The sequence below is a fragment of the Danio aesculapii genome, chromosome 5, assembly GCF_903798145.1.
Source record: "Danio aesculapii chromosome 5, fDanAes4.1, whole genome shotgun sequence".
NCBI lineage: Eukaryota > Metazoa > Chordata > Actinopteri > Cypriniformes > Danionidae > Danio > Danio aesculapii.
The window spans coordinates 56,488,651-56,512,899 of record NC_079439.1 but is presented as its reverse complement, the minus strand read 5'-3'; the positions used below and the strand labels follow the sequence as shown (position 1 = coordinate 56,512,899).

The 24,249-nt window shown below is 38.9% G+C and overlaps 1 protein-coding gene across 2 annotated transcripts; it reads left to right on the top strand.

Annotated features, from left to right (window-relative positions):
* The first annotated feature begins 10,738 nt into the window (after positions 1-10,738).
* Positions 10,739-23,749, top strand: zgc:158260 (uncharacterized protein LOC571389 homolog). Of its 2 annotated transcripts, none has more exons than XM_056457049.1 (7): positions 10,739-10,930; positions 16,657-17,029; positions 21,963-22,102; positions 22,736-22,895; positions 22,974-23,150; positions 23,244-23,336; positions 23,454-23,749. In XM_056457049.1, exons 1-7 carry the CDS (start codon positions 10,887-10,889, stop codon positions 23,571-23,573), a joined length of 1,107 nt encoding a protein of 368 aa, XP_056313024.1. In that variant the 5' UTR covers positions 10,739-10,886; the 3' UTR covers positions 23,574-23,749. The 2 variants fall into 2 exon arrangements, with proteins under 2 accessions (XP_056313024.1, XP_056313022.1); XM_056457047.1 differs by having other exon boundaries at positions 21,951-22,102.
* The last annotated feature ends 500 nt before the right edge of the window (positions 23,750-24,249 follow it).

Below are 24,249 nucleotides of genomic sequence, written 5' to 3'. Positions count from 1 at the left end.
GGGGAGTGCAATGGTTTTCTGTTACAATGTTCCCTCATATTCGAAATGCAACCTTCTCTATATCCCACAGATAAGTCGAAGATCGCCTACATCGTATCTCTACTCTCTGGACCTGCACTTAAATGGGCTGAGACGATCTGGAACCAAGCCGGGCCGGTCATGAATTCCATCACTACCTTCACGGAGTATTTCAAAGAGGTGTTTGGACGTTCTGATGGGGAAGTAGCCGCTGGAGAGCAGCTGTATCATCTAAAGCAAGGTACTCTATCTACACAGGAATATGCTCTCCGGTTTCGCACTCTAGCAGCTGCAAGTGGATGGAATGAGAGATCGTTGTTGACCACGTACCGGCTCGGCTTGGAACCCACTCTCCGAATCCAACTGGCCACATTAGATGATACAATGGGTCTGGAGAGATTCATCCAACATTCTCTCCGATGTTCCGATCGTCTCCGTTCCTATCAACAGGACACCATCACCCCCCTCGTCTGCACTCCTCCAATCGCCTGAGTCAACAGCCTCTCCAGAACCAGAACCCATGATAATAGAGTCTGGAAGACTGACATCAGCGGAACGACAGAGGAGGCTGACCCGGGGTCTGTGTCTATACTGCGGTGTCAGTGGACACACCCGTATGGAGTGTCCCCTTCGTCCCATTCGGACTTCAGTGAGTGTATTCAGTACGAATATTGAACAATGTAAACCACTTACTACCACCGTACAAATAACTACTGCCTCTATTTCTCTCCTTGTCACAGCCCTCATCGACTCCGGGTCAGCAGGGAACTTCATCTCCCAATCCCTCTGTCGTCAACTCCACCTCCGTACTGAGGCGTCCTCGCATATATACCAGATACAACCGATAACCCAGTGCACTCGATCTTCGACCCGTATCCATCGACAATGCGAAGACATCCTTCTTCAAGTGGGGTTGTTACATCAAGAGAGGATTCAATTTCTGGTTCTGGAGGGTGCAAATATGGACATCATTCTAGGGCGCCCGTGGCTGGTGAAGCACGATCCCATCATCTCTTGGGGCACAGGAGAGATAAAGAAATGGGGATCTGGATGTACACCTGCCTGTTTTCCAAATCTCCCTCTTCAAGGTCGGAACCCCATTTCTTTGTTTGCAACATCGGTCGAGAGCCCTCCTGAGAAGCAGTCTATCCACATTCCTAAGGAGTACAGCTCCTTTCATGATGTCTTCTGCCCCAAGAGAGCTTCCCAGCTACCGCCGCATCGGCCATGGGACTGCGCGATCGACCTAGTTCCAGATGCCCAGTTGCCAAGAGGTAGGATCTACCCGCTCTCGCTTCCAGAGAATCAGGCAATGGAAGATTACATAAGGGAGGCTCTGAGTCAGGGGTACATACGTCACTCAAAATCACCAGCCGCCTCAAGCTTCTTCTTTGTGGCCAAGAAGGACGGAGGGCTGCGTCCATGCATCGACTACAGGGTCCTAAATAACGGTACAGTAAAATACCGATATCCCCTTCCTCTGGTACCAGCCGCTTTGGAACAGCTCCGAGAAGCTAAAGTCTTCACTAAATTGGACCTCCGCAGCGCGTATAATCTGATAAGAATACGTGAGGGGGACCAATGGAAGACAGCATTCGTGACCCCTACTGGCCACTATGAATATGAGGTCATGCCTTACGGTCTGGTCAACGCCCCCTCCGTATTCCAAAACTTCATTCATGAAGTCCTCCGGGAGTTTCTTCACCACTGTGTAATAGTGTACATAGATGACATCCTCATTTACTCCCGGAGTGAGGCCGAACATCGCCAACACGTTGCGGAGGTCCTACACACATTGAGAGAACATCACCTCTACCTCAAAGCGGAGAAATGCTCATTCCACCAGAAGTCGATTCATTTCTTGGGATACATCATTGACCAAACCGGTATACGTATGGATGGGAAGAAAATTGAGGCTGTTCTATCCTGGTCAGAACCCACTTCCATTAAGGAGCTCCAGAGGTTTCTTGGGTTTGCTAACTTTTATAGACGGTTTATCAAGGACTACAGCAGGATTACATCACCTCTCACTAATCTCCTCAAGGGTAAACCCAAAGGACTGGAGTGGACCAAAGAAGCAGCCGCAGCCTTCCGCCTTCTTAAGAAGGAGTTCACAAGGGCCCCACTCCTGACTCATCCTGACCCAAATCTTCCTTTCGTGGTGGAAGTGGACGCATCCACCACCGGCGTCGGGGCAGTATTATCTCAACATCATGATACACCGCCCCGACTGCATCCCTGTGCCTATTTCTCTCGGAAGTTGAGCCCGGCGGAGCAGAATTACAGCATAGGAGACAGGGAGCTTCTAGCAATCAAGCTAGCCTTGGAGGAGTGGCGTCACTGGTTGGAGGGAGCCAAACATCCGTTCCAGGTGATCACAGATCACAAAAACCTCCAATACATCAAAGAGGCCAAGAGACTATGTCCACGTCAAGCCAGATGGTCACTTTTCTTCTCACGTTTTGATTTCTCCATTTCCTATCGTCCAGGACCCAAGAATCTAAGAGCAGACGCTCTCTCTCGTTTACACGAGCATCACGATCATGAAGAACTCCCAACGAAGATTCTTCCCGAACACATCTCCATTTGTCCGATCACCTGGAACGCTCCTCCAGTCGTTGCCACTCCGGAAGCCCCTGCTCCGCCGGGATGCCCTCCTCATCGGCAGTTCATACCACCTGAACACCGGGTAGATCTGATCCACTCCTTACATACCTCGCTAGGCACTGGACATCCAGGGATCAACAATACTCTCTCGCTAGTATCCCAACGATTCTGGTGGCCAAACATGGCAAGGGATGTGAGGCAATATGTTCAGGGCTGTAAGGACTGTGCCCAATCCAAGAGCCCACGTCATCTACCCGCTGGAAAGCTCCATCCCTTGCCGATTCCGAACCGTCCCTGGTCACACCTAGGAGTGGACTTTATCACTGACCTCCCTTCGTCAGAAGGTAATACCTGTATTCTAGTCATAGTAGATAGATTCTCAAAGTTTGTCAAACTAATCCCTCTGAAAGGTCTTCCCACAGCCTTTGAAACTGCCGACAATATCTTTAATCAAGTCTTCAGGTCATTTGGTATTCCAGAAGATATTGTGTCGGACAGAGGTCCACAGTTCATCTCACGTCTATGGAAAGCCTTCTTCAAGCTCCTAGGTGTGGCCGTCAGCCTCTCTTCTGGATATCATCCCCAAACCAACGGGCAGACAGAGAGGAAGATTCAGGAGGTGGGACGGTTCCTGAGGACCTTCTGCAGTGGTCACCAGAACTCCTGGAGCCAGTATTTGGGCTGGGCAGAATATGCCCAAAATTCACTGCGGCAACCCTCCACCGGACTCACGCCATTCCAGTGCGTCCTGGGCTTCCAACCACCGCTCTTTCCCTGGGATGGCGAACCATCTGATGTCCCCGCAGTGGATCACTGGTTCCGGGAGAGCGAGAGAGTCTGGGACGAGGCTCATCAACATCTGCAGAGGGCAGTCCGTCGAAGCAAGGTAACCGCCGATAGGAGAAGGTCTGAAGAACCCAGATACACACCCGGACAAAGGTGTGGCTATCCACCCGGGACATACGCATGCGACTGCCCTCTCGCAAGTTAAGTCCCCGATTTGTTGGTCCCTTCACCATCGTGGAACAGGTTAACCCCGTCACCTACAAACTACAATTACCCTCTCACTACCGTATTCACCCTACATTCCACGTATCACTCCTGAAACCCTATCACGATCCTGTTCTTCCCTCCACAGAGCCTGACCACGAAGAGGAACCCCCTCCTCCACTGCTCCTAGAAGAAGGAGCCGTCTACGCAGTGAAGGAGATCTTGCGTTCCCAACGTCGTGGTGGCCAGTTGGAGTACCTGGTGGACTGGGAAGGGTACGGCCCCGAAGAAAGGACATGGGTTCCCAGAGCTGATATTCTCGATCCTAGTCTCATGGTGGAGTTTCATGAGAGCCACCCTGAGTTCCCAGCGCCTAGAGGCAGAGGGAGACCACCACGGCGTCGGAGGTGTCGGCCCTCAGGAGCGGGCCCTGGGGAGGGGGGTACTGTCATGGATTGGTCAGGCTCTCACGACCCCCACTCACGAAGATCACCATCACCTGACTTCTAATGAGCACACAGCTGCATCACATTCACGAGCACCAGATAAAAGCACAGCACTCCAGTCGCTCATTGTCCGGGCTCGTCTCGACGAAAGCGGACAACTGAGCGACCACTCAGCGTAGTCATCCTCAGCTAAAACAAACGATTTACTTACCTGTTCTCTTTGTATTCCTCCTAGTCTTCCTGGTCCTCCCGAATCGTCCTGTCTTCCAGTCCTTCCAAGTCTGTGTCATCCTCTGTCAGCTGTATCTGGTGTGTGCTGTCCATCCTCGTGTATTCCTGTTACCCAGCCACGGAGGAAAAGACCCCAACATCATTCCTGATCCTCCTGGCTATCCTTCATGTGCTCCTTGTTGTCATTTAATAAACACCCTAACGTTTCCTTACCTCTGTCTCCTGTCCGCTTCATAACATCGTCATTCACTTCATGTATGGAGCATGATCATAGCCTGCGCTCATCCCCGTCACATGCACGCACTCACGCGCGCACGCACACACTCACAGCGAGACAGACAATCAGACAGAGTACAAGCGCTGGGAGGAACCAAGCTCACGCAAACTCCCAGGGAAAAAATGCAGACTATATTGACCCGCAACAGTAAAACACTGTGCTGCTGGCCCACTTACCCGCTACCGGATGTGGGATACAGCGTTCGGAAAGTCAACATCGGCCGCCGAAACTTTAGTCCGGGGAAACCCCAGCACTACCAATTATCCCTCCCAGTCATTCGCTCGCGCACAACATCATGCCCACGTCCCGACACGGTAGCCTTGGCCAGCGACTCAGCAGCACCTGAAATCAAACACAACAATCCCCCCTATGACCAAGAAAATACATCCCTTTAAAGCAGGGGTCACCAAACTTGTTCCTGGAGGGCCGGTGTCCTGCAGATTTTAGCTCCAACCCTAATCAAACACACCTGAACAAGCTAATCAAGGTCTTACAATGTATTCTTGAAACAATCAAGCAGGTGTGTTGAGGCAAGTTGGAGCTAAACCCTGCAGGGACACCGGCCCTCCAGGACCGTGATTGGTGACCCCTGCTTTAAAGACTTTGGCTCATTACAAATTGAAATCAGCTGTTGATCATCTTGAAACGCCAAGGACGCCAATGACACTAGTATGCACCGTCCTGATATGGGGAGCACCGCTTACAATTTGCTTGTGAGTTGAAAAGTTTTGAACCCATGTATGCTGAGGTTAATTTAGTGTCTTTATTATTCAAACAAACATATGAAGTTTTTGACCAAAATTAGGTACAATGCAATTAAAAAATAAAAGATTTCAAATAAAAAAAACATTTATAAAAATAAATGCACATGGCAAAAAATAAACTATTGCCATTTTATGCAGTTACCACCAGATTAATTCATTGTGTGCTCATTCATTTTGCTTCCGGTTTTGTTTCATTTTTTGCGCTTCGAAAATCTTTGCTTGCGAGTTGTAGTTTTGCGAGTTAAAAACTCTGCAGCTCAGTGGGTGGGATCTTCTGAAACACCTTATTCTATTGGTTAATCATGATTGAGGTCACAGGCTGGCCACGCCCATTACATTTTCGCGCGATTGGACTGGACTCCCTCAGTGACAGGAGAGAGCTATGGCAAGCAACAGGTCTTCTTCAAGTTAAGTTAACTGAAACTGTATAATAACTTGTTTTACCATCCACATTTCCCATCTGATAATGTAACGAATGATTTTGATGCATACTCTTGATTGACTAACATTAGCTGTCTGTCCCCAACAGTCTGGATGTAGACACGATGGAGGATACAGTTGTGCATGTCTCGGCTGTGCACATGCTTTTAACCACATCATGTATTATTATTATTATTTTATATATATATATATATATATATATATATATATATATATATATATATATATATATATATATATATATATATATATATATATATTTATAGTACATGATGGTGTACATGAAAAATATATAGTTATCTTACATGTATTTCATCTAATGTTAGTCGATCGAGAGTATTCAGAGTATTGATCGAGAGTATTTATCACTGACTAGACAGAGTTTAATACTTGCAGTCGTTACATTATCAGATGGGAAATGTGGATGGTAAAACACAAGTTATTATACAGTTTCAGTTAACTTAACTTACCTTGAAGAAGACCTGTTGCTCGCTCTGGTCACTGAAGGGAGTCCAGTCCAATCCTGTGAAAATGTAATATATATCATGAGATAGACTGTAAACTAATTTTTAAAAGGTGGCGATTCAGATTATAGATTTTATTAAAATTATAGCTGACAGGCATTTTTGAACATCCATACTAATACTGTATTATTACCTAACACACCTACATATTGGCAAATGCACTACTAAATAAAACAGATCAACGCATTCCTTCCACATGAAATATAATTTATATAGACACATGCTATAGTGCTTTACTACACTGTAGTAAAGTGTATTATACCATTTATTTTACAGTATTTTTGTTGTTAAACGCTACATCTGGGAAATATTTTAGCTGAATTAATAAAATTTAAAAAACAACCATTTAAATTTCTTCATTGCAAAATAAACAGACATATAAAACTGTATGACTTATTAAATGATTACCAAGGACCTGTTTATATTCCTTTATTCCAGAAAGGGAAACAATAAATATATACAAAACTTTCAAATAAAGAATTATATTTATAATCATTTATAAAAAGTCAAAATCTACTATTGTCACATTAAATGCTAATATGTTTCCAAATCCGACACCAGAAAATAATTCAACACACATCAGGTGGTGATTGATGAGTTTAGTGAACAAATGTCTGTGGTCAGTCATTGCAGATGTTGATGTCTAAGGAGACAATGCAGATGTGGACGCCTGTGGAGTCAGTGTAGGTGTTGATTCGAGACAGCGAGACATTCGTTGGTTTGTGGAGTCAGCGCAGATGTGAACGTCTGAGGAGTCAATGCAGATGTTTTACACCTGATAAGACAAAGAGATCAACCTGTAAGGAGAAATTAAAGAAACAGGTGAAAAATTGTTCTGATTCATGTAATATTTGTATTCTACATATCTCTCGTGTCCATGTGTTGTCTTTTTTTAACAACATTCAAATTACTCAACAACTGATTTATGACAGTTCCTTTAAAGACCAATATATATAAATATTTGCAGTAATGCCTAAACAAATTATATAGTGCAGGTCACCTGCAAAATGCCCTGTTACTTTTCAAAACAACGACTTTAACATTGTATAATGTGTTACTAACATTTGTAAAGTTTTACTAACATGGTTTATCATTTAGTAACTAAGCGTTATTTAAAAGAATCAGAAACCTTATTGTGAAGTGTGAACCTCTCCAATGTTAACTCTTTACTAACATAATTTTCACAAAGTTCTTGTTCTATATATGTTATTTGTTCTCACTGTTATGCATTGTAGTAAAGGATCTGAAAGATGTGTAAATAGTTTTCACTGATTTTCAGGTCCAGTAAAATCATCAATCCCTACTTCGTCATAAACCCAAAGATGTTAGTAACATATCAGTTATAATGTTGGGTTAGTGATAAATCAGTAAACAGTTTACAAATGTAACATGTTGAAGTAGTGTACACTTTACAACAATGTGTCTAATTCCCTTAATTAATGCTTTGCTAGAGATAAATCCAACACAATCTCACGGCAATTCGTAACTTTTTGATTTAGTGGCTAATTCGTACGAATTCGTACGATCTAATTCGTACAATTTAGTACGATTTGCTCATCTCCCAATGACGGTTGGGTTTAGGGGTGGGGTTAGGTGCCACGCCTCCTTTTTAAAATCGTACAATTTCGTACGACTGAACTCGTACACATTCGTACGAATTAGCCACTAAACTGTCAAAATGTAAAATACTTACGTTTTCTCGTGAGAATGTGAGTCATTCAGTATTTGCTTGTTAACTGCATTTAGTAACACATTACTATTTGTATAAGTTTGCATTAACAAAGATTTAGTATTACTGAATAAATGTTGTTTATTTAGTTATGTTATCTAATCAGTGAACAAATACATTATTGTATGTGTTTATAAATAGTGTCATTGGCTAATTACATAGCTGTTTATGTAAGGATATACAATAGAACATGAGTAAGTTAACGTTAACAAAGTTTATGCTAAACAAACTCGTTCACCATAATTTTTTAACTCATGCATTAATGTTTAGTTAACATTAACAAAGATTAATTATTGCTGAACAGATGTGCTGTTCATGGTTAATTCAAGTTAACTAATGTATGAACTAACGTTCATAGATGAAATGAAATATACTAAATATATATTTGTCATGTTTGTAATGAAATATACATACACTAATTACTACATTTTCTAACAGTGGAGAATGAATACGATACTCCAGTTCAAAGAGACAGTAGCTGTTGAGTGGAAACTAACTGAAGATCAACAGATTGCCGATAATAATCACAGTCTGTTAGCAGATCTACTGTACACCTGGCCATCATCTACAGACAAAAAACCTGACTTTTAATGGTACATCAAGGAGTCCAGTATAATCGCGCGAAAATGTATTGGGCGTGGCCAAGTTGTGACCTCAGTCAAAATTGACCAATAGATCCCGCCCACTGAGCTGCAGAGTTTTTAACTGCAAAACTTTTCAACTCGCAAGCAAAGATTTTAGATCCAGAAAAATGAAACAAAACCGAAAGCAAAATGAATGAGCACACAAAGAATTAATCTGGTGGTAACTGCATAAAATGGCAATATTTTTTGCAGTGTTTTTGCACTCTTTATTAACCATAGACTTAAACAAAAATAAATAGTAGAACGTGTTGACGTCAGTAATATGCAAATTAACGTAGAAGTAATCGAGCGTCTTTTATCGCCTTTTCCTTGAAAATAGTTGGCAACAGTATACTCAGCGTATGCCCTTCTAGCCACAACCCAGTACTAAGAAACATCCTTACACTCTCACATTCACATATGCACATACACTACTGCCAATTTAGTTTATCTATTCACCCATATTGCATGTATTTGGACTGTGAGGGAATCTATATTTAGTGAAACTAAAACATGTAGTAGAATTGGGTACTTTTTACTTAGGTACATTTCTGAGGCTGTACTTCTTTACTTTTACTTGAGTACAAAAGTGTAATAATCAGTACTTTCACCAGAGTTGTTTTAAACATGAGTATCTGTACTTCTACTTGAGTAAAGGATGTGGGTACTGCCATCTCTGTGAACTGTAACCTTTATAATGTATCCAGTTTGACACATAGTAACTGTGGCTTATTATTAACTGTTGTTAATGTCAACTAACGTTGCTAATATCTGAGGGAGGTTGGAACAATAAAATTCAGTAATATCAACAGATTTCACTGTTGTTCAGTGTTTCCACATCCTGCTAATATGGAGAGAGATTAGACTCAATAATAATTCACGCAAAAGACATGATGTACACATGCGTAGCCAAATTCACGTACGTAAAATATTTATTTATACTTTAAAAAAAAATTCACATGCACAAAATAAAAATACATTTTCATAAAATACGTTTCACAAATGCAAAACACCATTTGCAAATATATAAGAGTGTACAAAAAGTTTTGAATGTTTAAAATTCACGAGTTCATCCTGAGTGAGAATGTGCAAATCCTCTCTCACGTACGACTCACCCTGAATACGAGTGTGTGCATTTTTGAGACTTTCCTGCCAGAAACAGGCAACTCGTACCTCTCAGCCAATCAGATGAGAGCTGTACTCGATGTCAACCACTCTGCGCTCCTTTTGCGCAGTCTGTTCCTCTAACCAACATGGCGGATACTCCTCTAAGTCAATACTGTTTCCTACTAGTTTGTGTATATGCTTTTTATAGTAGAATCTGAGTGTATTTTCAGTACTCAATAGAAAAGTGCTTGTGTTAGAGCGCATCCCGCTCTTCACCTGCCATGCTAAATAGAGGAGTATTCTTCTTCTTAGTTCTCAGGGAGTTGTGATTGGTTGAACAGTAAGCTCGCATCTTATTGGCTACAGGGCACGAGTGACTCACGTGGGAGGTGTGTGCTGACAGGAAAGTCTCAAAAATGCACACACTCGTATTCAGGGTGAGTCGTACGTGAGAGAGGATTTGCACATTCTCATTCAGGATGAACTCGTGAATTTTAAACATTCAAAACTTTTTGTACACTCTTATATATTTGCAAATGGTGTTTTGCATTTGTGAAACGTATTTTATGAAAATGTATTTTTATTTTGTGCATGTGAATTGTTTTTGTAAGTATAAATAAATATTTTACGTACGTGAATTTGGCTATGCATGTGTACATCGTGTCTTTTGCGTGAATTATTATTGAGTCTAATCTCTCTCCATAGCTAACAGCATTTATGCATCCATGCAAAACTATTCTGTAGTATTATTATTATTTTTACTAATATTTAACTATTACTTAGGAGTACCTGCACTTTCTTTGCACTTGGAATAACATGGAACAACAGTATTTCAGGCACAGATTCAGAAAATAATTTAATTTTTACCTCACGAATTATTCCTTTCATAAGATTCCATATCACAAAGCTCCCTCTTGTGGTTTAAACGATCTTCACAGCAGTTACTGAAGTAACGTCAAGAGACAATGTGCCTTTCTACCATGGCAACCAAACGCACTTTTTTAATTACTCCAGTGTCTGGACTTCGCAAACACGGTAATAGTTTAATATTAGTGTTGATAAAGTATCGTAAGTAAGTCGCGTTGACAAGTAATCGTTTAATGTTCAAAAGATGCACTGAACGAAGAGAATGTCTTTCAAAACTACACAGTTGGAAAACATTAAGTTCCCCAGGTAAGTTGCTTATTTCCATTTACCACGATTTTACTACTACCGTTACAGTAAAAACAAACAAACAAACAAACTTGTAGTAAACAAATTATTGTGGTTAAACTGACTCACCCTGCTTGTGGTACATTAACCATGGTTACATAATTAATATTCACATATTTAACTAGTTCATAATTAGCCACTGCATTTTTCATTTCATTTCAAAATCTCGTATCAGTACTAAAAATGGACTTTTAATATGATATTGCATCGGCTTCCAATAAGAAACACTATCAGTTTATTAAGACATATATATATATATATATATATATATATATATATATATATTTTTTTTTTTTTTTTTTTTTTTTGTTAGGCTATATAATTTCAATAAAAATCTATATTTCTTTAGTTTATTTGGCTGTTTATTTCCAAATTACCCTCTTTGTTAAAGGGATGGTTAAAAAGTTTTGTGATAACTTACTCACATTTTTTGTTGTTGTTCATTTGTTACACTTTTGGGATTATTATTATTATTTTTTTTTTTTTTGCAGAAACTGTAGTTCTTGGTATTTTCATAAATTTTATGCCAACAGCTACTGGGCTGCTTGAGTCCAAAAAAATATATATAAAAAAAAAATAAATAAATAAAAACAATTGTACAGGTAAAACAAAATTAACACCCTGTGGCTTGATGATATAAAGTGAATGATCTGTCTGTCTGTGCAAGAAAGTGAGCTTATGAGAACTCAATGTTATCATAATGTGAACACAATGTTCATAGTGCATGTACAGTATGTGCCCACTTGCATCACAAATTTCTCCAAGAAGCTTGTGTTCCAGAATGCCATATTAACACGATCAGGCCTGTTTGATTATGGTTCAAAAGCAATAATGCTGTAAATAATGTTCTGTTGGTGGCGTGGTGGCTCTGTAGTTAGCACTGTTGCCTCACAGCAAGAAAGATGGTTGCAGTCCCAGCTGGGCCAGTTGGCATTTCTCTGTGGATCGAGTTTGCATGTTCTCTCCATAATCCCTTGGGTTTCTTTTCAGTGCTCATCACAGTCCAAAGACATGATATTAGTGATTTGGGTAAACAAAATTGGCCTCATTGGGGGCTGAATGAGATCCAAAAGTTTACCTTCATATAATTATTAATCATCTGTTCCTAAATGGCCTGTCTCTAAAAGTGAGGGGGACGCATCCCCTGCTGGAAGGACACTGGCTGCGTAAAACATATGCCGGAATAGTTGGTGGTTCATTCCATTGTGGCAACCTCTGAAATAGAGACTAAGCCAAAGGAAAATGAATGAACGAATAATCAAAAAAGTTTCTTCTTAAGACTATTGTTTTAAGAATTAAGACCAGTAATTATGGTGGTGGGTTATTAATTTTTCCTTAAAAATATATTATCAAAGTGAAAAACAAAAATTAAACAAATAAATAAAATTAATTTAGGGTCAACTATACATTTAATACACATTAGCATGTCAAGGTTTTGTAACTTTTTTTTACTTCTCAGTGTAAACTTCAAGCTTCCTTGTCAAGCCAGCATACAAGTTGATCTATTTTTATATTTTTTGCCATTGCCATCAACTTCTGGAACATGTTTTATAATACACTAGCGTTACAGGATATACCGTTACAAAAATGTATTGTGATACCCTGGCTTTTGAACGATATGATTCCACATTTTATTATTTTATTACTTTTGTCATGGCAGTTCGGAGTGCTTGTGAATGGGGCAGTGCTGCTTCAACAGCACACTGAGTGAGTGTTGAGCTGTGCTTTTCTTCTAAGACGCCCTCTCCGGTTTTCATAGAGACAAAACAATGAAGTGACCCCCCGCAGCTTGTGAACAGGGTTGATTCACGAAATGAAATATGGAATTATATTTGCGCTTGTTGCTGACAGGCAGGGCAGGCTCACAAACATCACAAAGACTGTGTGCACCATGACAGCCCATGCGCAAAACTCATACAACTGTGCTTAAAGCTTGGAGGAAGAATGTAAAATAAAGTCTGGAGTAATAGTCACACCTGCAAATCTTACCTAAAATGCGCATGGTGAGAGTGAACCTGACGGCTGAGGATCATGCTGCAGAGTGAACTGAAAGTATATCAGCCTTGAGAAGGGTGGTCTGCTGCATGATTTATTGCACAATTGCAACAAATCATGGATGAGGCTTGGTCAAACAGTGTATTTATGCAGTTAAACACTCGCTTTTTAAAATTACATTAATGATAAATAGACACATGTGCTGCTTAGTGTTAACAGGCTGAAAACGAAACAACATTTTCCAAAGTTCAAATTTAATGTAGTGGAGACAAGAGCAGCTAATTGCACTGTCCTAGAAATCTGAGATATAGCAAAGCAAATCATGTATATAAATTATCTAAAATAATAACAGTTTGTTTTCATTTCAAAGACAAAAAATATATGTCATTAACGTACAAATATGCAACATACAGTTGAAGTGAGAATTAATTTTTTTTCTTTTTTAAACATTTCCCAGATGATGTTTAACAGAGCAAGGAAATTTTTACCATATGTCTGATAATATTTTTTCTTCTGAAGAAAGTCATATTTGTTTTATTTTGGCTAGAATAAAAGCAGTTTTTAATTTTTTAAAAACCATTTTAAGGTCAAAATTATTAGCCCCTTTAAGCTACACTAAAAATGTCCGTGATTGTAACAGTAAAAGTCTGCACAATCTACAGTGAAAACCTGTTAAATGATTAACAGCTCATTTCTGTACAAAATACAAAAAATAGCTGTAACAGATCTAACCTTTGTTTTCGAGAAACTAATCAGAGTGTCTGAAATCTCACCACACACCCCCATTCACTAGTCCCTCAATTAGTCAATTAGTTTAGTCCACTAGACAGAGTGAATGACCACAAATAAGTGAATTCAGACAATGTTGAACACCTGCTGTTAACAAGCACAATCACTGAAGGAAAGAACAAGAAATAAAACTACAGACACAGCCTCACACCAAACCAACTGAATTAAAACAGAGAATTAAACAACTCCATTAAATAACAGCATTAGGACCTTCACTGATTACAGTTTGACTTCAATTCTCTCATATCTGCAAGAATATTTGTTAATTTACAGAGGTTTATATATTTGTTGAAAATGTTTGATTTGACCTCACCATCATGGAGATCAGAGGCTACTTTAGTTGGATTCTTGATCCTTTATGTATTTATCTTAATGTTTCTCTGGCTGTTATAACTGTGTTTCTGAAAGTAACTCATCAGTTAAAGCAAGAAAGGCAATGAGTAACTATACACTGTATATTTAAACGTTACAGATATAATTTCTAGTGTTTTATAAGTTAAGCCACAGAATATACTTTTATTTTATATTGTTTGGGATATGTTGCATTTTTCTATGGAGGTTCAACAAACAATTGTCAAGGAATTAATAAGAAATTTAATTTTAGTTTAGGTTGTAAAAAAAAAAAAGCTGCTTAATTCATTCAGGCTGCAATGCATGCTGGGTGCCAGCATAGTACAAAAATCCCAGCATGCATTTCAGCATGAACATATTATGCAGCTTAAAGTTCTTACAATCTCTTTCTTTTCCTTTATTTTATGTTGTTTTTGGGAGTTAATATTACAGTAAATTGATTTGTTCTGGGTTGATTTTTATTTTTTTTTTGTTTGTCACCATCGTTGAGATTGAACAACTAATTGTTTATGTCTGTGTGTTTTTAAGATCTAACATAGATTAAACATTCTCATTGTAAACCTGTTAAACAGTTATTGGCTGCTGTAGATCAAGTGGTTTCAATTACATATGGTATTCATTTCTCTCTTATAAATAACAAAATATTCCATGAGTGCACCAGCTTGGAGGGTGGTTTCAATATCATAATTAATCATCAGACTTATTATTGTTCTTTTCTTTTGGCTTTTCATGCTATATAAACAGTGTGATTAACACAATTAATTATTGCAAACAATATCAATACTAGTGTCAGAGCAAATTGTTGAAAAGCCCAACTAAAGCAGACTCTGTCCTCCATCATGGTGACTTCAAATGAACAACAAAATTTTCTTAAGAGCTTTTGTTTGTGACAGAAATCAAGTCAAAGGTCAATAATAAGTGAAGCTCCTGATGTTTGTGATGTGTAATGATCTCTGCTGAGATCTTGAGAAATTACATTTATTTTTAATAATTATTATTTTATTTTTATTTTTTATTTATTGTTTTATTTTCAGTTGATTTCATCTTTGGTTTTGGCTGTGTTTTTTTTGTGTGTTTTTCTGTCCTTCAGTGATTCTGCTGTTAACAGTTGTTCATCAATAATTCTCAATCCTCCTTTAATTAGACACTTAATTATCTCGTTAACTTCATCACTGCCTGAATGTTCAACCCTCTGTAGTGAGGACACTAGTGAGGATTTTGCTCTGGGATTTAAGGGGTTAAATGTGTTCGATGAAAAATACAGACTGTGGAAGGTATATTTAACGGAAATATTCTGCAGATAGAATTTACGAATGTAAAATGTTAAAAACAGTAGATTACTGGCTAGATTACTAAAATCAAGAAAAAAAGAAAAAAAAAAAACAGCAAAATGCTGTATCTGTGCACAAGTCCAAGATGGACTAATAGTATCTGATGTTATGCTGCATCTTTTGTTTAAATGTAGTTACTAATGCAGTAAAAATCTGTTTGCTAATTGTAAACGCACATGAACACATTAGTGCATTGAATGACTTTACATTTTATTGCACTAAGCTACGTTTTTGTGAACTGAACATTGTATCAGTTCATGAAATACGATTATTTTCCGTAAATTTTTACGGTTCTATAAACTTACGTTTTTTTTTTTCAATGGTCTACAGAACAAACTATCGTTCTACAGAAACGTAACTAACTACCCTGCCCTGCCTAGTTGAACTAGTTAACCTTGTTAAGCTATTAAATGTCACTTTAAGCTGTATAGAAGTGTCTTGAAAAATATCTAGTAAAATATTATTTGCTGTCATCATGGCAAAGATAAAATAAATCAGTTATTAGAAATGAGTTATTAAAACTATTATGTTTAGAAATGTGTTGAAAAAATCTTTAGTCCTTTAAACAGAAATAGGGGGAAAAATAAATAGGGGGGCTAATAATTCTCACTTCAACTGTATATTCCAAAATATTGTGGAAATGTATGTGTATATGACATAAGCCTGATTTTTTTTTTTCAATTCAAAAATTTTACAAAACAAATTGAGCTGAGTTGTAATGACGCTTAAATTTCCCGAAATTTTGAATTTTTAAAAAATTGAAAATGCTATTTATTCAACACTTACGACTAAAATTGTCATATGGTGTGACAGATATGTCATATGTGTACCAAATAGATACAGAGGAACAACATAAAGGTATATCTTTTTAACAAATACCCATTTTTATTGGTTTATGACATTGACAGTTAAAAATGTCACAGCGTCCACTCATATGTTAATATATAAATATGTAATTATATATTAATATTACAGAATCACTGTGTCATGAACAGTGAGAACCAAGCAACATCTCCAGGTTCTTTGAGAACCAGACCAAAAAAGTTATGTGCACTTAATACTGTTTATAGTTTATTGTTTAGTTTAACAAAGCTGCAACATATATATTGAAGTCAAAATTTTGGTATCATGGCAACCCTACAATACACCCATTGGAACATTGGAATTTTGTTGTATGCATCATGAATAACCATGCTAACCACATCTTGTATGTGTTTGCAGGTTTAGGGAACAACAAAAGTCTAAATACATCAGGAATCTAAAACAAAAGCAACAGTTATCTGGATCATTACACAGTCACAGATGGTGTTTTTTGTCACCAGGCCTGGATGATTTTAGAGATCATTACCCGACAGTCCATAAAGTGCCATTTACCCAGTGTAAATGTGCTCTGTCCCCTGTGGTCTTCGGTATGCTGAATCATGCATGTTCAGTGAAGCTCCAGCAGAAGAAACTGAGTAAAAATCAAATGTGTTACTCAAAGCAGAATTTCCAGAGTCACACTCAACGCGAGTTCATCGATGCCATCGAGCACAAACTCAAGCAACACCCTATGGCTCTGTATCCACATCTGGAGAGTGGGATGACACCAGAGGTAACCACATTTAACTTTAGTCTATATGACCAAATTATCTACTACATGTAAATAAGTTCAAGCTAAAGGAAAGTTGTTGTTTGTAATCTTATTAATACATTAATATATTTTATTAATAAACTATTAGATTTAGAACTAATACATTCAACTGAATTAGATCAGATTTTGAGAAATGACACCACTATTTCTTGAGTTAAGATAGACTAAATGGATGAAAACAAAAAAATATAGTAGTACAGATATTATGTCAGAACCCTGACAAACAATTCACCATTCCCCTTCGGATGGGGAACTTCAATGCTATAGTGGAGAATCCACTTATGGGGATTTCTTTCAGAAAGCCAATCATCTGAAAGAGTATGTAAACGGGCCAATGAATTGCCAATGAGTTGGCAGAGTCAGCTTGTGCAGCTGATGCTCGTTGCAATCAATTGCAAAATAAGCACAGCTAGAGCAAGGCTGAGGCATAATCTTTCACTTCAGAGTCTTTCACGAAGCTTCTGAGAGAGTCTATAAGGGTTCCTCCAGCTGTATTACAGAGAGAGTGAACGAGAGCGGTCTCCCGGTCCAGAGTGTGTGACGCAACAGCAGAAGGTCAAGCTGGGTTTCTCCCATGCCTGGCGTTCCTTGGGTCCGGTCCTCCAGAACGGTTTGTATTGTTGCGAATTTCCTAAAACAGCAACACGGTCGTTTTCAAGACGTCGCTCCGACTGTGCGTTTATGGATGCGGTGGTTTCTTGTCCCCGGATGATCGGCACGAGCACTGGGTTTCATGTCTGGGGGTCCAGCATGTTAATGCGGTGCTCGCGGGGAGTGCTTGCCATCACTGCAGTGGCATCTCTGTTGCGCAGTAAAGATCATGGCTCGCTCTTGCAAAAGAGCCACCCACCCCAGTTGTGCCCCGCCTTCAAGCCTCCCATCCCTTTCTTCCCGAAAGTGCACAGTGGGCTCACGCAGTCTTGGAGGGCACCTTTCTCTGCCCGATCTGCGTTTGCCTCCGTCTCACCACCCTTGATGGTGGAACAGCCAGGGTGTACAGGTCGCTTTCTTGACTCCCCATATATCAGGCTGGCCTGTTCCATCCTCTCGCAGCTGGGCCAGCACTTGGTAGCGCTGGTAGGTGGCCATAGCATGCATGGTGAAGGCAAAGACGCACGTAGCACACTGCTTGAGCCTACTGTGCCCATCTAGAAAGAACGGATGGGGAGGCTTAGAAGGTCTTGCCTTCATCCTCCACATTACACCCCTCTAATCGGTCCGGCCGCGGGGCTGGGAGATAAACCATCTCCGGAACCACGGAGCAGCCTGGGGAAGCACAGCCACAAAGTCTGCTTCTAGATTCGATGCCGCGCTCATCATCCCGGAGGGAGAGAGCGGGTTCGAATCCTCATCAGACCTTGACAGCCCACCCTCCAAGGATGGTGAGGATGGAAGTAATGCAGACCGGGCAGAAAAAAGTGCCCTCAAGACTGCCCCAGAGGGAGGGAGGGAGCGAGCGGGTTCGCATCCTTATCAGACAATAACAGCCCCTCCTCCAAGGTGTGAAAGTTACCCAGCTCCCAACATAACTTTGAGAACAGATTAACGGTGGTATTTTTTTATCGCGCGATAAAAGTGCCGATAATGGCCCACCACTAATAACAACCTTACATCCAGTCAAACTCACGCAGGTGTAGAGGGAGTGAGTGGGACGTCACGTCACTTCCCGCACACGGCAGTTTAGAGAAATACAGACAAAGAACTGTAAATTCACAGATAGCATATTTACTGACAAGGGAAACGCATAAAAAGGTAACCAATCATTAGGTAAATGCTTGTTTGAATTACATTTAACCACTTATAGTTCAGTTTGACCTTAATGAAAAAAAGTCTGTTCTTATTAACAATATTAAACATAATTCACTGTTGTATTTTCATGGCGGGTCCAGACAAGAAAATCATTTGAAATAACGATAAAAAGGTAATAAAGCAGTCTTTTAGCTAAAATATTGTGATATGTTTTATTAACCGCTCAGATAGCATACGAATGTGGGCCACTATAGGCAGTTATGCGGCACTGGTGGTATTCCTTCGGCCCAGACAAAATGAATGTGAACCTGAAGTGGCCCACCTGTACAATGGCAAAGGGGGGCCAAAGATTCAAATTCATATATGGGCCATTAATGGCAAAGATTTGGCACTTATGGCAAAATGTAATCTGGAGGTAGAGCCTAATGTGGCCCATGTGAAAAATGATAAATTTGGCCCAAATGATGGAGGACAAATGTGGGCCACAGTCGGCAAAAATGTGGCATAGTCATTTAAGGGTAATCTGGGTCTAAACGTAAAGTCTCTCACACGTGTAAGTGCAAATGTGGCCCAGTTATTTTAAGACATATGTGAGCCACTTTCGGCAAATATTTGGCACAGTAGACTCTGGCTATTGCGGCTGTGAGCTTAATGTGGCCCATAGAAAATGTGGCCCAGTTATTTTTAAACATATGTGGGCCACTTTTGGCAAATATTTAGCACAGTAAACTCTGACTAATGTAGCTATTAGCCTATAGTGGCCCAGAGAAGATATGGCAAATGTGGCCCAGTTATTCTAAAACAAATGTGGGCCACTTTTAGCTAATTTTTGGCACAGTTAGCTCTGGCTAATGTGGCTGTGAGCCTAAAGCGGCCCAGAGAAGATATGGCAAATGTGGCCCAGTTATCTTAAACATATGTGGGCCACATAGACTAAAGTCACCATCAGGGAGAATAGTGTTTGCTTTAGTTGGTATCATAGCCCTGAACTTTTTAATATAAATTTTCTTTTGGGCTGATGTAATTTTTAAGAACTTGAAAAGTTTATTCATTACAGCAAACAAGCCAAAAAATAAATAAAAATAAGTGAGACACAACCTGTGATGAAACAATATAATTAACTGATGTTAACCAATATTTAATCCATTATTAGAATTAACGCAATAACATGCTTGCACATGCCACAGAATTATGGAGCTTTACAAGCTAAAGAAATTCTATGGTTTAACTTCTGCTCACAGAGATATTAATAATCAGCGTATAAACCTCAACAACGTTCAAATGAACAAAATGAACAAAACTCACAAACAGGATACTAAAAGTGACAAAATCAACAAAGTCGACATAAACAGCAGAATCAAAAGCAAATAATGAAAACTGTAGCATCAATAAGCTATATAATGTATATATACTGCAATGCATGCTGGGATTTTTGTACCACACCCAGGAAGTGTAAGGTGTAGGCCGGATCTGGGCCAGAATAAAAGCAAACTGAGGCCCAGAATAGGGTCACTTCTGGTTCATTTGTTTGAATTGTGGCTGATATGTGGTATTGCTTTGGCTTTATTGTGGCCCAGATCTGACAAACAGGAGCGGACCACCCAAGTGCCATCATTCCATGCGGTATGTGGGCCGGATGTAAGTGTCTGGTGTGGGCCGGATCTGGGCCAGAATAAAAGCAAACTGTGGCCCAGAATAGGGTCGGTTCTGGTTAATTTGGTTGAAATCTGGTTGCCATGTGGTATGGCTATGGCTTAATTGTGGCCCATATCTGGCAAACAGGAGTGGACCACCCAATTGCCATCATTCCATGTGGTTTGTGGGCTGGATTTGAGCCACACGAATTTTGCTAGCTGGGCGTACTTACCAGGGGAAAACAGAGGAAGAACTATGTCCTGGTGTTCATCAAACGCTGTCTGAGCTGCGCTTCCCTTCCCATAATGCAATTCGAAAATGTATATAAACGGAAAAACACCCGTAATACGTTTAGTATGGAAAAAATACGTTAAAATATACAGTCATTTAACTGTTATTGTACAGACTTTTTTTTTACAGTGTAGTGAGAGATTATGTAGAGTGTAGAGATTACTCCTTTTGGTAGAGAAAACAAAACAAAGAAAAAAATTATGATGTAATTTTACATCACAAAACAAGATATTTCATATATGTAAATTTAATAACACACTACAATCCTTATTATGTATTTGCATTGCATATATGATGAACAGAAAAGGTGGATACACGAGCAGTAACAGTACTAGTCACAAAAATGTTTGCATAAAAGGACCCTGGATGTGGATCGTCATTCAGATTGACACTCTACTGCATAGTTCTTTACACCTATTTCATGGGCTAAACTGTGAAGAAAAGTGAGGGGCTGGTTATAATATTACACAAAATTGTGTGTTTTACATAATCTTTGACAGACAGAAATATAGAAAAAAATAACAGTGAAATGTGGAAGGCAAACAGTGCAAAACATTTCGTTCTTGGTTGCATCAAAAACAGGTTTTTTGTGCAGACCTGCAATTTGTTTATTTGGCCTTCCATAGTTTTCCATCGACTGATAACAGTGATGTTGGTGAGCAGGGTGCTAGGCAAAGGCATGCTGTATGCACGGGCACCCAGCCTGTTCTTGACCCCGGCTTGCTTCCCCAGGGCCACTTCAGGTCGCATCTTTTTTCTTCCTCGGGATCTCACTCGCCCATCTCGGATCTCAGATTAAAAACATTGGATTGTGAGTACATTGTAAACTAATAGAAAAAAAGAGTGTCACTATGTTTTTCTATGTACTCAATTCTGATGAGTTTGTCAGTATTGTCACTGGAAATTTATTTAAAAATATATTACTATACTGATTATATTAACATTATGGTACTAAAACTGTATCTATCTGACACTATGTTTGATTACCCAACAACTTTGAGTTCTCAGAACTCTAAACACTATAAAAATAAACTGGAGGCTTGGGAAACCTGTTCATAAACAGTTGATTTGCAGTTTTATTTGGTGTTGCTTGTGGCACAGAAATCTCAGCACATTTAAATTTGAAAGAAGGCAAAGCAAATATGGAATAAGCAATATTAACTGTAATATTTAATACAGAAAATGAATTCAAATCTTATTTCATTAGTTATTTGAACAGGTTTTGTCTGTCCTGGATCCTGATATGTGCATGAAGGAAGAGTTGTCCATAACCAAGAAAACAGAGAAACATCTAGAAGAAAGGAGAGCAAAATGTGAAATCTCAACTCAGGAGATTATAAAACAATCCACCGCTATCAAGTGATTATCTTTTCTTTTACTTTTTAATCCCATTTCTGCTATTGGTTATCATCCTAGTCTAAATGTGATTGGGCAGACCGTAATGTTAAAAGGATAGTTCTAAATTAAAATTAATTAAAAATTATGTTGTCGTTTACTCGCCCAATACAAGTTTCAAACTTGTTTGACTTTATCATGTAAATATAAAAATCATGTATTTTGAAGAATACTGGAAACCTATGCATGCCCATGGTTAATGGTCCAACATTCTTCACAATACCTTCTTGTGTGTTCATCAGAAAAGGGAAACTATACAGCAGTGGTCACCAAACTTGTTCCTGGAGGGTCGGTGTCCTGCAGATTTTAGCTCCAACCCTAATCAAACACACCTGAACAAGCTAATCAAGGTCTTACTAAGTATACTTGAAACACCCAGGCAGGTGTCTTGAGGCAAGTTGGAGCTAAATCCTGCAGGGACACTGGCCCTCCAGGACCGAGATTGGTGACCCCTGCTATACAGGTTTGAGAGCACTGGTGTATGTACAGTAAATGGTGAACTATCCTTTTAAAAATTTGATTCCAATTTTGATGTCAAATTAATTTTGGTTTGAGATTATGCATATCATTTCTAATCCTCTTCTTTCTCTTCCCAAGACCCCCAAAGGATAAAAGTAAAGACACCAGAGCAAGAAATCCATATAAATGGCAGGAACTCAAAGAAAGAGACAAAGAAAATCAGATGGAATATGCTAAACAATCACAAGAAGACAAGCAAATGTTTGTTAAGTTCTTCTGTGAATGGATTGCTTCACTGGTAGTTTTTTTCTACAGTATGCATTAAAGTACACTGACTACTTACTGTATGTAGCCTAAAAAGTTATTTCACCATCAGGGTGGTGAGACAAGTGATCTGAGAGAGTCAACCATCTTGGACCTTTTTAGGAGTGACTATGAGAAGAAAACCACCTTGACTTTACCCATTAGCAAAAGAGATACTAACCAACCTCCAGGAAAATGCCACAGTTCTGTAAAAGAACACTTAAAAGACTACTGCGTTGAGCTGACAGAGGTTGGGAAAACTCGTTAGTATTTCAATGTTTTGTTATTGTTTACACAAAAGCAATAATATTGTGCATTAAGTCTTTTCTGTGTTTTATTACAGGCCTTTAAACCCAAAATACTAAAGGCTGCTTATGATTCTCCAAAAGCTCTGGCAGATGTCAAAAGGGATCTAAACTTCGATGCAAGCAAGCAGGTGACCTTTGCAGCATATACTAGTTAATGAAAATAATGGGACAGCTTATGATGAGGCTAAACTAGTCTGATCTCTGTTTAGTTTTCGTTCTATTGACATTTTGCTTTTGTCATCTAGGATAAGGAGCTGAAGCAGGTCCATGGCATTCATGCATTCAGAGAGTTTATTGTCAACAAAGGAGTGAGAATGCCAAGGGTATTGTCAGAGAATATTAAGTTCACTCCATATCCATCTTAAAAATAGCTGGATATTTTATGATCCATGAAGATTAAATATTTTCATATTATAATTAAATACTTTATCATCACATATAGAAATAATGATATTTATCCATGTTCCTGTGTAGTTTATCAGTGCTCCTTTTTTCTGAAGAGGAACATACAACGATTAGAGGTTCCAAATGGTCAAAATCTAAATGGATACACATGCAATAAACTCTTTAAATCATATTTTATTGTGTTGTTTTATTGAATATCACTTCACACATAAATTTTTAGCAGCTAAATGCAGTTCCCCAGACTACAGTTTTATTATTAACAATCAACAATATTAAACTAGGGCTTATTTTAGCACAATTTTCACTTACCCTGGTTCTCTTCATTCATTCATAAAATTAATAATAAAAAATTTAATTAAAATAATAAAATAAATAATGATTTTAATTAAATAAAAAAAATCAATAATTACAATCAAGTTTAATCCAATGCATTCTCACGCTGTTTTCTCTGCAAAAAAAGTTTTCTGCAGAAAAAAAAATCATTGATAAATAAAATACAATTAAATTCATCTTTATTTCTATAGCGCTTTTACAATGTAGATCGTGTCAAAGCAGCTTAACATAGAATATTATAGTAAATTGAAACTGTCCAGTTTTCAGAGTTTAGGTTCAGTTTAGTTCAGTTCAGTGTGGTTT